The sequence below is a fragment of the Nothoprocta perdicaria genome, unplaced genomic scaffold (assembly GCF_003342845.1).
Source record: "Nothoprocta perdicaria isolate Ctin4 unplaced genomic scaffold, notPer1 scaffold_72, whole genome shotgun sequence".
Lineage (NCBI taxonomy): Eukaryota > Metazoa > Chordata > Aves > Tinamiformes > Tinamidae > Nothoprocta > Nothoprocta perdicaria.
The window spans coordinates 1,604,682-1,621,553 of NW_020455999.1; the positions used below are offsets into that span (position 1 = coordinate 1,604,682).

At 43.2% G+C, this 16,872-nt stretch overlaps 1 protein-coding gene across 1 annotated transcript; it reads right to left on the reverse strand.

Moving 5' to 3' along the window:
• Positions 1 to 249: 249 nt before the first annotated feature.
• On the reverse strand, positions 250 to 16,767 carry C1QTNF12 (C1q and TNF related 12). The gene is made up of 8 exons (XM_026051041.1): positions 16,597 to 16,767; positions 10,907 to 11,026; positions 9,641 to 9,752; positions 9,205 to 9,386; positions 4,901 to 5,009; positions 4,550 to 4,640; positions 2,243 to 2,321; positions 250 to 1,600 (listed from the first exon to the last, which is right to left on the reverse strand). Exons 1-8 carry the CDS (start codon positions 16,765 to 16,767, stop codon positions 1,502 to 1,504), a joined length of 963 nt encoding a protein of 320 aa, XP_025906826.1. The 3' UTR covers positions 250 to 1,501.
• Positions 16,768 to 16,872: the final 105 nt, after the last annotated feature.

Genomic DNA, 16,872 nt, shown 5'->3' on the forward strand with positions numbered 1-16,872 from the left:
CCTCAACAGCAGTACTACTGAAGTTTGTAAAAGCAGCAGATTTTGATCATTCTGACCTACAGACACAGCAGCAGGCAATCTTACAAGTGTCCCAGGGCACCCAGAAGTGTCTGTTTTCATTGCACGAAGGTGATTCAGCAGATCATCCAAAATTACACCAGCGTACAATGGATCTCCTCTTCACCATGGACATTCAGTCCATAAAGTATCTGGACTCCACTCTTGGCCTTGCTACTACCCATTTATCAGATTATTATCCTGCCACTTCCTTAGTTAAGTTGCATCAACAGAGGCAAGTCTAAAGGGGTAAGCTACAGGGGTGCATGAAATGAGTGTTTTAATTTGATTTGTGATTACAGAGTTGTTAACCACATCTTGGGCAACATACTGACGGATGCATGAACTGCTAGTTTCTTTTGACTTTACTAAGATGAGTTCATAGCCTGGTGCTACAGGAAAAGCTGCTTTTGAGCATCAGCTTTGTATTCTTATATTTGCAAACAGAGACTTGCAAAAACTCAGAATTTGGCTTTCATAAGGTCTTTGACAGCCTCAAAGAGCTCAGCTAGACTTTCTTGACCCTGGGCACCCAATGGAAAAAAGCCTTATCCTAGGCTTGCTTTCATTATTTCAATGCAAACAGTAAACCATAAACAGGTGCCAGATCTGATCTGAGGCTGCTCTTTTTGCTGTCCTTACCCACCTTTTGGTTCGAGTGTAATCTGACACATTTTTAAATGAATATATGGCCAAAACCAAACCTGCATCTTACTAAAACATAAGAATACGTGTTGCTCATGATAGAGCTGGTACCCTTGCATGGTAGGTCCTACCCCTTCACAAAAACAAAACTATGCAGGCAAGAAATTATTCAGCTACATCAGTAGATCATAAAAATATTTAGATGCAAAGAAACAACAACTGAAAAGCTGAGGCCTCATGTTCACACCTGCAAATGGGTTTTGTCTGAGTATTCAACATGCCTCTTTCCAGGTATATCCGAGCGGAGTAAGGCAGAGCACCTGCACCTTTTCCAGCTGTATGAAAAAACAGTTTTGCTGGCAAATCCTTGTCTTCTTCCTCCACAACACACAGAATACAGCCTCTACTTTACTTCTCATCCGAATCCTTCATTTACAAACTCAAATATCCCAAAAACCAATGCCAAAGACATGCTAATTACAAGTGTTATTGYGACAACGTTATAACAAATTCCAAACTTCAGTGTATTGTTCAGCGATCATCTGACGAAGCGCAARTTGAAGAGTACAGAGTTTGCTTCCCAATTATAAAAGCATGTTTTTCTGAGGAACTGGGGTGCACCTTGAGCACCCATGAAAGCAAGCTGAAGTGTCTGCAAAAGAAAAGGCTCTTCGCTGTGTTTAGAAAGACGCCGACAAGTTACAGGAAGCAGTCCTCGAGGGTCAAAGTAAACACTTCTTCAGTCAAAATATATACTGCAAGGCTCTAATTCATATTCTTCCCGCTGCAGATGTTGATGTTACACACCCATTAACATGCCCATGAAATCTGATCCATTCTGGATGGTGACGGGAGCTCCTGCGCTGTTGTCCACAAATATGGAGGTGTATTGACCAGCCTGCCCAGAGAGAACAAAGGAGAACGAAGAAAATGACACTTCAGCCCAATGTCATACATGAAATAAAAGCATTTCAGTGCCACCAGAGGAGCACAGGAGTCTCCCTGTCCTTTTCTGTGACTCTTGCGGACTGGATCTGATCATTCTTTTTCATTGCAGCACTGATGATTTCACTTGGTGGAAGAAAATTCCTGCAGTGAAATTGTGCTCTTGGTTTAGGACTCGAGTACTAACTGCTTAGTGCTTCTCAGGGTCTTACTGCACCGGGCTCTGAGTCTGCAGACAAGTGACCATCTCGGTTCGAGATCCCATTACATGAATGGCTAATATGATATCCCTCATATTGACAGGGTGGGACATCTGATTGGAAATTTGGGAAGGAAARATATTAATGTTCATTCCTTAGAGGGAAGGTTGCTACTGCGGTTTAAGAGGAGAATGTGCAACAAGGAAGTCTGGCTTTTGTTCCTGTCCCTGCCACAAGTTCTGTCTAGGTACTCCAGGCAAGTCACTCAGCCTCTTTAGGCTTAGGCCTAGCCTTAGGCCTCCTTAGAAAGGAGGTTAATAAAACCTTCTCCCTCCTGGTGAAAGGCCGTGTTGGTGACCAAAGCAGCACATTGATTCCCAGTCTGTGAAGGTTACCTGCAGCTGCAGTAAGCCATGCACATAGACAGTGAAGATCTTGCTGTTACTTTCCAGACCAGCGATGACTTCCAATGACCTAAACAGTAGCAAAACACAATCAGAATAAGCAGGGTAGCCAACTAAGGTTTGGAAAGAGAATAGTGGGGCCAGGTCTTCACTACAGTAACTAACTGAAGACTTACTGAGTTTACAGGATTGTGAATTGGAAACAACTGGAGGCAGGAACTAGGAGCCTCCTGCCACAGAGGCCTTTCTGAAGGTCCTGTGGTCTCCATCTCCCAGTCTCTCACAGGTGCTAAACACACACTTTAGATTTATCTACATGCCATCTCTAACCGTTTGTTGTCCTCAACAGCCTATACTCTTGCTACTCCACAAAGAGCCTTGGCCTTATTTGGCCAATATGTCTCATGAGTGGTAGGAGGTGCAAGGCAGCAACCACTGGAATAACCCGTGGAAGCACAGCTCTAAAGGAATATAGAAAACACAGAGCTCCTTGCCTGGCTTGTTCTACTCAAATCTGCCATGGCAGTGCATAGCAGCTGTAGTTGTTTTCCCAAAAGAAACCAACTCTTTCACTCCTCCCTTGTCTTTTTATTTCTCTCTCTCCATGAAGGGATAATGACAAAAATAAGTACAAGCATGTGCTGTCTCCAACCCCCTTTCCAACAATATGCATATGAGGCAGGGGCAATTTGGCCCAGAGAAAGCAAGATATTTGGCACCAGCTTGATTGAAGAGCTCAGTCTATGTATCATATCCTGCCAAAAGCTTAGCTTGGGTGGGAACTTCCCACCATTAATCTCTCCTTCTCTGACTGTCTCCTTGCCTCTCAGTTTCCATTGCCCTCTGCTGAAAGCCCTCAGGGCTCTTTCAACTCCCTAAAATGAATGCCGGTGTACATAGACATCCTCAGGAAATTCCACAAGTGCTGGTAGTAGCTTAGCTTGTGCCGGTAGAAGGTCTGTCCAGACAGGTTCCCATCCCTCCACCCACCTTCCTTCCACTCCACAGACCAGGCATCTTCTCACCCACGGCATGAGATGAGAGATGTCTCAGAGGCAGGGCACTTTGCTGTCACTGCTGTTCAACCCGCTCAATGCAGGACAGCCTTGGAGGACAACAGTTCATACATGGCTGCATGGCTCATGACAACTCTGAGTCAGACAGAGACATCACAGAGCTTGAGCTCCTCTAAACAACCGTTATTTAGGTCGACCCTGACTAGGCAAAAATAAAAATAGTGTTACTGCTACTGTTCTTTGGAGAGTGCAGCTATAAATTCTTCAAGACGGCTAAAAAACCTCCCAAAAAATCTGCCTGGGGACTGGGTAGCAAGAGAGTTGTTCACATATATACCAGCTRGTACCAGAAGAGTTTGTTAGCAGCTTATGGAGGAAAAAGCCTGCAATGTAGGATAATAGGATGGTACTTTCAGTGACCTGCAGGAGAGCTTCCTATTCAGCTGAGCCTAAATCACATCTCCACAACATACTTTGGCTAAGTCGTGTTTTCAAGAACAAGAAARCCAGGGTAAAGCCAAGTATAAAGCAGTCAGAGCCCRTCATCCATTCTGCAACAAYGGTGCTGTAAGGATGACTAAAATGRGCAGCAAAGGAAAAACAGACACACAGAGAGATGGTGGCCTTGGAGAGAAGAGTTTGCCGCCCAGAAGAAAACCGCTATGTTTTCTCTCTGGTGCCTTCATCAAAGCAGTGAGAGTCTGGGGAATCAGATAAGGAAGACAAAAACGCTCCACTGGTATCTTCAGTTAGTTTTTGAAATGGTTTATCTTTCCTGCTCGGAAAAAAAGAGGATCTACTGTGAATTATTTCCAAAGAGCTTCGAGCTCTAAAAATATCAGGTCTTTAAAACAAACAAGCCTCAAACCAACACACGACGGCTTCATAGATTCTATAAATCAGAGATTTATTTTCAAGTAATGACTGTGAGGTTTAAGAAATATTCTGAAAATAGCTTTCTAATGAAGATATAATGAGAACCTTTCCCATTAGCTCACAATGCTTAGATGCATAAAAAATGGCAATCAGATTTCATCTACGTTCAGGCAATTACTTTCAGCTATCTCAGTTTCCTTGTAGCACTCTCTAAATCTCGGAGAAATCAGAAGTTGTGTGCTMCTTGAAAACTGAATTTAGGTCTTCTATATTATTCTGTAACTGAAGACAGTGTAAAGCAGAGTTCTACACTGAACAAGAGGAAAAGAAGGTTTTTTAGGAAAAAAAGTTTCTTGTTCATATGGCATCAGACAAAAATAACCAAGACAGCACTGCAGTAACTCACGTGTATCGGTGGCAGAGAGATTCAATGCAGATCAACACTCGGATGTTGTCTCTGGCTCGGAGCTGGACTTTACTCTTCAGCTCGCTGTGGTCTTGGGAAAGCAGAGAAACAAAAACGAGCCCTTTTCAACAGAGCTGACAACAATCTGCCGGCGTTTGGCTTAACAGAATCACAGAAGCTACATAACATTTTAGTTTCTTAAGAAAGCGCCCTTAAAACATCACTGAAGGATGGATATAATTGGAGGAATGCACTGGTGGCACTTCACAGTTAAAACTGACCCGGTCTTCTCTATCCCATCATGTTTGTTCTTTCTAATATCTTTTATTGGCTTCTGTGGACCAAACTCACCAACGTGGATGTTGGCTGAAAACTGGTAGATTCCAGACACAGGTGCTGTGAAACGTCCTGTTGCCAGATTTAAGCCTATCCCCCGAAGAAAAGCTCCTTTAGCCAGGGGCTGCAAAATAAAACAAACAAAAGTTGTTGGTTCCCAGCAGCCTCAACAATTACATCAGGCTACAACAAAAGTAAAAGGTAACATGCATGAAGATAAAGCTGGAAATAAAACGCTTTATCTCACCAGAATGCACCTTATGAATGAACTCGCTCTAAGCATTYGATGCCTCCGAAAGGCAAAATTTTCAGTATTACGTTTGAAGATACTCTTATTCACTATCCAGTTCTGGTAAATCATCTTGTCTTTGTCTTCCCATGAATCAAGTCTTTCAGCAGCAGCTCTGCTACGCTATCTCAGACCTGGCCTGTTCCACCCCTACCTTCTGCTRGCTCAAGTGGCCACTAGCCACTGATGTTCTGATATGCAACAGTCCCATTTTCTGAGTCAAGCATTCTCCCCAGATTCCAGAGATTTCCAAGATGGGTTCTGTAGTGTCTTTAGGCTTAAAAACCCTAACATCTTATATGCTATTTTTGTGATACAAAAACAGAGGAAACTGTCATATTGGTCGCCAGAAGTTGTCTAACTTCTTCTAGTCCAAGCCAGACTGCTTTGATGCTGTTAAATAAACATGTCTTGGCTTTTTACAGATTCTATATTTAGTTTCTTCTCTTCTGGCCTTGAATTCAACAGAACTGGCAAAATCCTAGCCCTGTAGGCTAGTACTAGTAGGCTAGAAACAGCATGTAGCATCTCCTTATGGCAAGGAAGCCATCTCAAGTCAAACTTGCAGCAGATTATCTGACTTAAGCTAAAATAAACRCTGTGCGGAGTGTTTATTGTTAGTTTTGGCCTGCTTGATATGGATTTGGCTGGAGCTGTGAAGAAGCAGCACTTGGCTTCAGAGGGCCAAGAAAGAGTATTTGTCAGACWCTGCTTCCACCACAAGGGCACTCAGTGCAATGTAGATGTTCTCCAAAGAGTGCTCTCCTGAGACGTGTCTTACCTTGATCTTGTCCAAGGTGGTCCAGCCTGTCTTCTTGAAGATATTCACACATGGTATATTCTATTATATGCACAAATGCATAACTGGGTAATCTCTATAGATCTCAGTAGCCCAGCATGTGAATGCACTTACAAGCAGAAGTTGGAGAGAGGCCAGAGACATGGTGCCAGAATTGGTAGAAATGCTGCTTTAGATGCTATTATATTACAGCAAAGTAGTCCTGGAACTTTGTTCAAGTATTGGAGGGAAGTTAAATGCCTTCCCATTCTGATTCATCGCGACCAGAAATTGCAAGCTTTCACAGTGAAGAAGAGGAATCGTTTATCTAGCTTTGTCTTTGAAACAAAGCTAAAGCTAATTGGGTATAGATATTTGGGTGTTTGCATATGGAGTTGCTACACTGCAGAAGGACTAAAATCACTAACCTGCACTTATCCAAAAAGTCCCAAGCAAAGCTTGGGATCCAGCTAGTTTTAGATTTTATAAAACTTTACTAGAAACGTTGTGTGCACACCTGGTAGTGAAAACATATCCGTGGACAATAGTAATTGATTTTCTCACTACATCAAACACGTATAATGAGGAAAACATTGACAGTGGACTGCAGAACAAGTAGGTCTCATACCATGATTTCTAAGCCCCTTTGTTTAGGCATGGGCATTGCTGTGTGCATATACACAAACACACATAAAAGGAGCTCTATGCTCACACAGTATAACAGCTACTAYAATTGCAAAGACTATGAAATGTTATTGATTCTCTCTCCACCACTTGTGATAGCACTAGTTTTGATTTACATCACTGTGAGAGCAGATCCAAGCCTGGTATGTGCAAAAGTATTCCACGTAGTTAATCCATTCCTTTCTTGTTACAGCTATTAACAGAACCAGCAACCTAATTCCAAAACCACTGGCTGAGCATGGAAGGCAATTTAGGCACCAGTAAATTATCACCGATAAAGCATTCCTGTTTCTTCATGCCCTTTGTGGATTTGTTATTCTTCTGCTCACAAAGGTAGACAATGCAGAGCTCTGAGAAAGAAGGGTTTTTTCTGAGCAAAAATACTCCTTTCAACTCCATGCCAGTTAGAGCTGCCCACTGCATTGGGGGTTCACAGCTGCGTGCTCACGTAGCTGCCTCAGCTGCTGCAGGAACTTCTATCTGAGGAGCTCACACCATGTAAACAAGCAAACCAGCTGCTGAGTAAACACTCTCTGCAAACCCATCTGCCAGAGATGCTCAGTCTGATCTCAAGGCCATGGAGATATCAGAATTTCGTTCATCTTGCAGAAATTGCATATGGGCCACCTTAGCTCCAGCGATATTCCTGGGCCTCAGGTAAAACCTTCTTCCTTAGCCTGTCAGAGGATGCAGTTACTTCAAGTCTAGTTTTGCAAAGTGTATTTCTAAAAGCATTTGCAAGCAGCAATTGCCAGAACCTTAAGGAMTGAGAGAGCATTAGATAAAGGTGTGATGGAGAAGTTTCAAGTGTTTCATTCCACGTATCAAGGAAATCATGAGACCAAAAGGAAGAAATTCTCTTGTTGGAGAAGAAATAGCAAGGAAGAATGAGAAAACCATCAARTTTTCTGATTCTTCTATGTGACAGAGGCAGCAGACCCAAACAACAGGGTGTAGGAGAGCTAGGCCTTTTTCTAGCACACTAATCTCAGAATGTTTTGGAGCTAGTCTGAAGCAGAATAGGATTCTTTTCCTATCATTTATTTCCTATCACTTCAATAGAAAACATCAAACCCTTGGTTCTCCACACTTTTAAACTGACAGGACAAGGGCAGAGGAATTCTCTCTCTGCCTTGGACTTTCTAAAGGCAACGATTCCATTTTTGCAAGAGTATCCACTGTCTCCCTGCCTGTTAAATTCACTGTCTATCAAGAGCACAAGCTAAAACTAGACCCTTCTTGTCCCAAAGCTGAAGGGCTGGCATCCAGAGGCTTGCCAGCCCTCCCACACCAGCATCAGGGCCAGGAGCAATTAGAAGGAAGCAAGGCACGTGATAACGAAGCATGGGAAGCATCAGCCTACGCACTGACTACCGAGATGTCTTTATTCACATTTTTCCTTCTAATTAACGAGGCGGCACATCTCCCTGGCCTGGCCCGCACTTCAAGTACAATCTTGCATCAAAGTGCTGTCCAACCAGGCTAGTGTGGCTGGGAAAGTCTTTCCGAAAGCAAAGCTGCTCCGTGGAGAATGATCTGCTGGACAGGACTGCAGAGACAGGACTCAGTGCCTGTTAGGACAGTGTCGGCCCGCACTGCTGAGAGACAGCAATATTCCCTGTTCACACACTGCAAAACCTCCTCACCACATGTACATAATGGCTTTGTGCTGTTAGAAAGTCTTATTTGATTGCARAGTCCAAAGCAAATCTTCTCCACAACTAAGCAACTACTTTTATCTAGCTAATACTTTCACCTAACGTTTATACTTCAAATTCAGGTCCTGTTTGCAACTGGTTCATAAGTGCTTAGCAGTTAYAATAACTTATCAAACCCAAGAGGCTGCTTTTAACGATGCTTACAATGACCTACAGCATCCTCTCATGGTATGCTTACCATTATAGCAGGACCATAATGACCTTGCGTAGACAGCATTTATTAGTCCTCTGTAAGACACTATATCTAGAACGTTATCACCAAGACCGGCCCATTTAACAAAAGAGCAGCTCTCATTTGCAAGCTCCCCAACCCACGCCAAGTGACGTTCGTCTGCCTCTGACGTTCTGCTCCCTCTGAAAGCTTCTCTGGAACAAACTAGGGTGTGCTCTGAAAACAGAACAGATCCTTCACACTAATGTGGACAAGTCTGTCTCCCCTACCCACTGAAATGAAGTGACTATTGTTTGGACCTGCGAGACAGCTCTCTCTTGCACAGACCTGTTAGCACTTTAATAAGAACTGTAATGATACTCAACTCAAGCCACAAGAGAAAAAAGAGTCTCTCTCTCAGGTTTTTCAGGAAGGAGTGGACTCAAAGCTAAATACTTCTCCTGTAGCTGGGCATTAGGACTGCTACTGCAATATGAGACTCCACCTCTGTCAACTCCAAAAACCTAGTGCTGCATTCACAGCATCCAGACCTGAGATGAGTTTTTGGGACCAGATCTCCCTTTCAGGAAACACCTTGACCTACAGAAGCTCCTAGCAGCTCCGCAGCAAGGGGAACTACCGCTGGTCYGTGCACGATGGCTCTTGTGGAGCTGCACGGGAGCTGCGACTCCCACTCACCGACTGGAAGTTCTGAAGTTCCACCAAGGTCTTCTTATCCACAACGACTTGTCCTTTGAGCTGGCAGTGGAACGCCTCCTCTATGCGCCTGTGGGGTGCAACTTCCTCCAAGGAGAGCAGCAGTGGAGGCAGCTGGCTGGGGTGGGCTGAGATGGCCAGGGATGCCCGACGCTCAATGGCTTCTGAGAAAAAAGTAGAGGAAGAAAGACTTATTGAAGAGCCTGCTCTATGAAGCCACTAGTTGTTGACTAGACCTCTTCTCTACACACAACTTGTGTAGAGGTTATATTTGGACGCAGCAGCACTAGGGATTATTTCATTGCCAGCTAAAGGAATGCTTTAGAGTAAACATTTGCCAAGACAAATCTTCTCTTTTTGCAATGAGGTTTACTGAAAGAAATAGGTCACAGAGGCAGAAAGGTCTTAGGATCTTTACCTTTTAGTATGTCCTTGAACTCCTGCAGAAGGACTTCCCGGGTGACTTCAGCACCAGGTGCTCCTGGAGGCCCTTGGGGGCCAGGAGGTCCCGGCGGCCCCACGAGGCCACGCTAAGGAAACAGCCAAAGAAAAACATCAGAATTAGAACCAAGGAGTTTCACTGACACCCTGAAAATTCTGTCACCTACGAGSCAAGTCTACAAACCTGCCAGCCACATGGTCAGCCCTTCTCTGCTGTCAACCCAACTAAAGGACTAACGCAGTAAATCTAAAACCAGCTCTCCAGCCATCAGTGGAACARCACTTGGAATCCACTCACATACTTATGTGGGGAGGGTAAATGCCACTTGAGTAAACACTAACGAGCACTACAGGGACTTACAAATAGTGTGAAGCACAACAGGCTCAAGTCTACRTTTGCTGCTTCTTAATCTTCCAGTATTAGCAAACTAATTAGTGGCCTTTTAAGCTGCTTCCTATTCTGCCTGTCAGCTAATGAGAACAGCCACCCAGCCACACTTTACATTAATAATATATATTGCTTGATGTCATGATCACGTTAGCTATGTGAATGTTCGATTAAACAAGAGAACTCCCCCTAAAAGGGAAGCAGTTAGCTCAAAACACTTTGAAAAGGTTTTCCACAAAACATATTAGGGGTTTAAGCTGGTAATATGAGCCTGCAGCAGAGTTATCAATACTCTTTCAATGTATATTTTTGCTGGGAATTTTCTATYTCTGCGTAGAAGCACTTCTGTCTATCTGCTCACCAGGAAATAAAAGGAATTCCTTTCAATCGTATTCAAGATTGGCTAAGGGTTTGATTAAGAATGGCACATGTGATCAGTCATCACTGACCAGATGCCCAGTAACTCATTAATTTGAAACAAATATAGCTTGTGATGATTTGTCCGTATCTTGATTACAATCCATTGAGATGCCTGCATTTTATGGTGAAAGCAAAACATTAATTTTCTWTCTAGTCAGCAGAAAAAAAAAGGCTTCTCTCAGTCCAGGAAAGAGCTGGTTTGAACAATAATCAGTGCTGAGAGTGGAAAGCGAAAATACAACCTTGCAAAGTATATTAAACCTTTATTATCCCAAACTTCTCAGAAATACTTTAAGAAATGAAACAAACAAAAATGTGATTCCTGGGGGTAGTAACGCAAAAGCTGGGAGCACAAAAAACACCTTATGTAACAGCAGTGGAAAGAGAAGCCATGGTGCACATTTGTTAGCTGGTGTCAATCTAGGAAAAACCTACTAATTTCTTGTCTTTCCCTTTACATCTCCTTTTGGAGGTGTTGCCATCRTCCGGGCGGTGGACGAAGGAGATCCAGGTACGTCGTGGATCTGTGATTCGAGGATCTGGAGCTTCCAAAATCTGAAGAGAAAGAAGAACATCAAGAGGACTGATGTTATTGTGCCTCCTCAGCCTCTAAATGAATTCAGAGAGTGCTCAGTCTCCAGACTGTCGCCTACTGCTTAAACCAACACAACCCTTGAAATGCTTCAGAGATTTCCAATTACACACTGCAGAATGACAGACGCACACACAGAGGACAAAAGGAGTCRCATGAAAAACAAAGTCCGTGCCTGACGAGAGCAAAGATGCATGTTCACAAATTCAACTACCTGCTCCTTCCTGTTTTCTGCAACTATTGCAGCTTCTTAAATACTTTACCTCCTCTCAGGGTACCACGGTGAGCTTTGATAGCATTTCTATTACTCCTTATGAGCACACATTGCCTTTCATCGGGCATTTGGCAGAATAATGTAGTAAATAATTCACAGGTAGAGCTGTGGCCCCAGTACTTGCAAGATACGTCGCTGCCCAAATTTGCAAATTTGGGCTTGAATTAACAGGCCAAGATGATACAGAAGAGGAAAAACSACAGTCTGCATGTTCTGCTATGAAAAATCATTGCAAAATGAATTGTTTGAAATGTAGATCTTGGAAGGGTGCTGGATTCCAGCCTGTGGTTACAAGAAATGCTGCTGTTTGTGGGCCTGGAAAGCTCTCTCTGGGGCATGTGTCCAGGGGCAATACAACGCATTAGCCTATGCCATGCTAAATTCCAGCAATCATAAGTATTTATTTTAAACACCTTGGACCAATGCAGGGTTTACAAGGCAGCAGAGCATGAGCAGTGTCCCAGAACTCACAAATATCCCGTGAGAATGGCTCCTTATCAAGCATAGATCCGAGCAACTCTACGAAGCCAACTCTGCCTTCTCCACCGCACAGTGTGGGGTGATCTCCTGCTCAGATGCAACCCACAGACAGATCAATTCCTATCCAATTGCTCTATTCAGGCCGTCCGCCCATCCTTCCCGCCAGGTAGATGCTGCGAACAGCGGGGCTGGTGGCTGCGCTCCAAGCCAAAGCAAGGCTACCCCGAGTAATTTTGCCATATTGTTCATGCATTCCACTGTAATTAAGTAATTAGTGACAGAGTTATGGTTATCAGGCACAYTCCTCCCCCCATGCTCGGATTTAGCACACGCCTCTAAACCGAGAGCAAGACAAGCTATTCGTGACATTCATTATTTCTGTACACGAATTAGCCTTGAACAGACTTTCTTGTATTTATAATCGTGCTTACAATCGGTTGTAGGTTGAGTGTTTAGCCAAGAGTTCTGGTATTTAGTTACATGATTATTTATTTCCTGGCTTTACTCACAGCACTTCTGCAATAGTTTTCCTAAATTGCATTGGAAATGAAGCTCTATAGAAAACCCCRGGTACTGCAAGTTCAGTTACCTCCAGAATGCTTCTCAGTCTTCTCGGGGATTGCTTGACTGCTGATTTTTGCAAATCATAAGGAAATCAAAGACATGCTGAGATCGTCCTTTGTACAAAACTCTCCATCTATTCATCAGCTGTCCTTAGAACAGCACAAGAGGCACAACATGATTTCATAACAGGCAAAATATCTTTTGTCTGAGTTTAATGGGGGCTTAAAAGTTTCTGATGAGAAAAAAAACATTTTTTTTCCTAGTTTGCTCCACTTCAAAGCACCTGGGCACAGCATCCAGATGTCTACAGACTTTCTGGAACAGAAAAAAGGCTGGAGAGCAGCGGTCTTCTCAGAGGCAAAAAGGAAAAAGAAGGACAGACGGCACATCCCAGAAAAAATAAATGATAAAAGAAGTTTTATCTTAAAGTTCTTTAAAAAATATTTTAAAAAGCCCTCTCTCCAGTGGCATCCTTAAATTACAAATCCGGAGCAAGTCAGCCATGGCACTCCCCAATTTTTCCAGCACAAGCATGATTGACAGTTGAAATGAATGTTCCATCTTTCTGGTATTATTATTTAATTACTATGGCATGCATGAGCAATCCCAACAATAAGCATGCGAGCCTCTATTTTTCTTGGCAGAGGCAGCCTCCAACAGCCAGGGAGAACTTGCAGCCAACCCAGGTATCGCTCAGGACTGGGAAGGGCCCTGGGATCCCAGCGCTGGAGACTTGTCCCTCGTGGGCTGCTGATTGCAGAGCAAAACTAACCTTAGGGACGCAGGGAAAAAAAATCTCATGTTAAATACAGGGAAATCAAGCTTAGGCCTTAGCACTTGAACCAGGGCCTTGAAAAAGATCAACAGGAATCTTGCCATTGATCTTCAAGAACATTTACATCTATCCATCTAGGTAGAACATCCACCTAACCATTCTGGTCCATATTCTCCGCCCTTGCAAATTTGCTTGAAGATTTATCAATGTATTGATAGATGTATTGTAATGGATCAAGGTATTTGGTCCTTCAGTCATGAATGTTAAGAATTTTCTGCCTAATAATTAAGCAATTGCCAGACAAAAATTGGACATACCCAGCATTTGAATTATCTTAATCCACAGATTTCCGTGCCGTTATGCCTGATTTACACCAGCAAAATACTGCCAACTCCATTATGAAATTAGGAGCAAATGATTTACTTCAGTAGTGTATTTTATTTGGAACTGGTTAAAAAGTGACAGATTGCTTTTTTTTTTCTTTAGCACGAAAATTCAGTGTCAGCTGCTAATAACTCACGGTTATGCACACTCTTGATTGTTAATGAGATGTAAAACCAAGGTCCTGACCACTTGTGGTTTTTACGGATCTCTTGGGAATTTTCCCCAGAGCAGAAGTGTTAGGTTTGGTATCTTAGCCAGATCCCAACTGGAATTCCCATGCAAATTCCTGCTGTGTTTTCCAATTGCAAAATTATTCTTCTCTAAACAGGTATCTCAARAAGCTGTCTCGGCTCCACTTAAACACAAAAGCCCTTCAGTGATCACATCCATGCTGGATTTATGGTGAAACAGATGGAGCTGGTTGTATGAGCAAGCAGGGTGTGCAGAAAAGGCAGATGTTATTGAGCCCGGGATGACATTCTAGATGCACTAGAGCTGCCTGCTTCAATGCTCTCAACTAATATTCCGCTCCCTGTTCCTCTGCTTTGATAAACCTACCAGTTGAGTCTTCCAAGATATAAACAGCCTTAATTTTTAGTGTTCAAGGCCCCCGAATATCTATTTTTTATTGTATGCTGTGGAGAAATGAAATAGGGCACTGCCATTGCTTCCAATGTCTGTTTAGGGCATCTTTTCACCAAACAAAACTCCTCATAGAAGTATCTTCATGACTCGAAGCAATGAGCCTTGCGGGAAAGCGGTGCCTTCACCCCTACCTCAGCTCCATGGGTTGCTTTAGACAGCTCCACTATCACATAACTTCCTCCCGAGGCAACCAGCAGGTGAGTCCAATATTGTATTCAAAACAGTCTGGAGAAGTTATGCACTTCTCTGCGCTGCTGTTGACGTTCTCCCTCTCCATAACTGCCTAACGAGGCCAGTTGTCTCTTTAGGGGTATCAGTTACTGCTTACCATAAGATAGGAATTCAGTGGCAATTTTTCAAACCACTGATTTTCGTCTAGTCATCCTTCACATCCAGTACTTCTCTTTGGCGTCTAGGCTTTATTTACTGTGGCTTTTAAGCTGCTTGCTGTCAACAGCCAGTCATCCAAACCCAAAATGAGGAGCTGGCCACTTGGTCTTGATGCTGACTAATGCCTGGGTGTGAGGCAGCATCTGCTCCTGTGCTGCAGAGGGGAATGAAACCTTTGAAAATGCTGCCTGAAACATAAGCAACTTTGCAATAATCACACTCCTTTTAGTGCAGGTTTATTAGCAGACACTAGAGAATTCATAAGCGCCGCCTTTATAGAATAGGTAAAACAAACCCTTAGCTGGAGCAGGTGCAATATAAATATCAAATATAATATAGTCATCCATGGCATTTGGAAGCAATGCTCAACTGGAGTGTGGACTTCAACCTTAGGGAGATTCCAAGGAGAATAGCTCACACTGCAAAATTTGGAAGTGGAAATCAAGCCGAGTTCATGGGCATTYACATCAAAGATCTGGCTTGGGCCCATCCTTATTTTATAGAACTCATCTTTACTGAGCTCTCCAGCTCTAACACCAGCCAAACCTTCACCATGGAAGYTTTAAAGCAAAAGTAGTTCAATGCAGAAGCTGCTGCTTTCAAACAATATTGGTTTTGACTGACGCCCACAAACCTCCAAATGAGTATCTTCTAGGAATCATGTGCATATGACTATATCCGAATAAATCAGGACCCATTTCTGCCTTGCTTTTGCAATCAGAATATATCCTTCTTATTCTACAATATATTTTCCAGCTGACCACATTAATTCCAGAACAGACTGCAACTTAGTTACACCAGATACAGATCTAGTCCCTTGTGCAAAAAAGGAGAATGAAGCAGAGAAAAAAACAATTTAATCCRAGTACCTTAAGAATTTAACAGGCATAAAACCTATCCTGACAGAGCTCTGCAATAAATACAAAATTAGTCAAAGAAGTGCTGCTTACAGTTCCCTAATGATCATTTTAAGTGCAGCAGCCAGCCCCTTAATGCAGAATACTGTTTCCCAGACTTGCCCAACCTTAACCAATTACTCCCACAATGGCTCGGAATGGGGTAGCGCGAATGTCAGCCCAATTGTTTGAACTCGCCCCTTCCGCCATGCCCCAATTTCTGACAGGTTTGTTCCTGCATTGCTATAGTGACTGCCGGCCCCAATGCTTGTGATCAAAGTCGTCTTTTAGAGGTCATCTCCGTTTGATACAAGGGACATTTCCATGCAAGTCGGAGAGACAGAAAAGGGGGATGTGCGTTAGGGAAGACTTCCTCCTTTCTCCCTTTCATTTCATCCTGCTCCTAATCCCAGGATTTACTTTTAATTCCCTAGCCTCTCTCCTATTTCCAAGCATTCTAGGTGAATTTTCATCTTAAGATGAYTCTGCTCAGTTTTTGGTAGCCTTCAGACGGGTGATTCTCTCCCTTACTTGGGAGGGTTCTGCAGAATCAGAGCACAGATTAAAGCACAGATTAATCAGAGCCCAKCTTAAAGCACCATGCACACAATCTTACACTGCTACTTATGCACAATTAGCCCCATCCTAGCTCCTTTCCTTCAAGAGCCACTGGCACTTGGTGTCTCCTTAAGCAGATCGTTTGCCTAAATTAAGTTTATTTCAATCACGGCCACTTCAGTGGTGGAAGGTGCAGCACAGAGAAAGCTCAGACATACTCAGGTGTCTATAATGTGGTTTGCATGAGCCACGACGTTTCAAAGGTCCCCGGATTTGCATGCAAGAGATTCACTAATACTCAGTTGTTAGATAAATTGTGTCTTACTAAGCTACAATGGGACGGGAACTTCATGCATGTTCCAAAACAGACTCCCACCATAAATTGCAGCATTGCAGTCATTTCTTAAATAAGCCAAAAAAAACTACTCATGTCAAAGCGAGAGAAAATTCTTTAAAAATAAAAAAGAATTTGGCAAGACTGCTTAAATCAATGAAAATCAAAGCCCCGGCATTACATCAAACTCAGAAATGAGGTCCACCAAGCACTGACAACACATAGCCACCTACCTTRGGATGCCCATGCAGTTCTTCACTGTTTGACAGAGTAATATTGAAAGGCTCTGTGTACTGGTTACGTTCTTTCTTCGTCTTCCTCTCTCTCTTTGCTGCCATCACTCGGAGGAGGCAAAGCTGCTGGCACAGTAACRTTGCCACCAATACCCAGATGCAGCCCTTCATTTTGCAAAGGGAGGAGCCGAGTCAGGACGGGGATTCTCCAAGTGCAAAAACCTCCACCAGCAACAGAAGGAGTAAACACAGGATTCTCTCTAAAAGAATAATTAA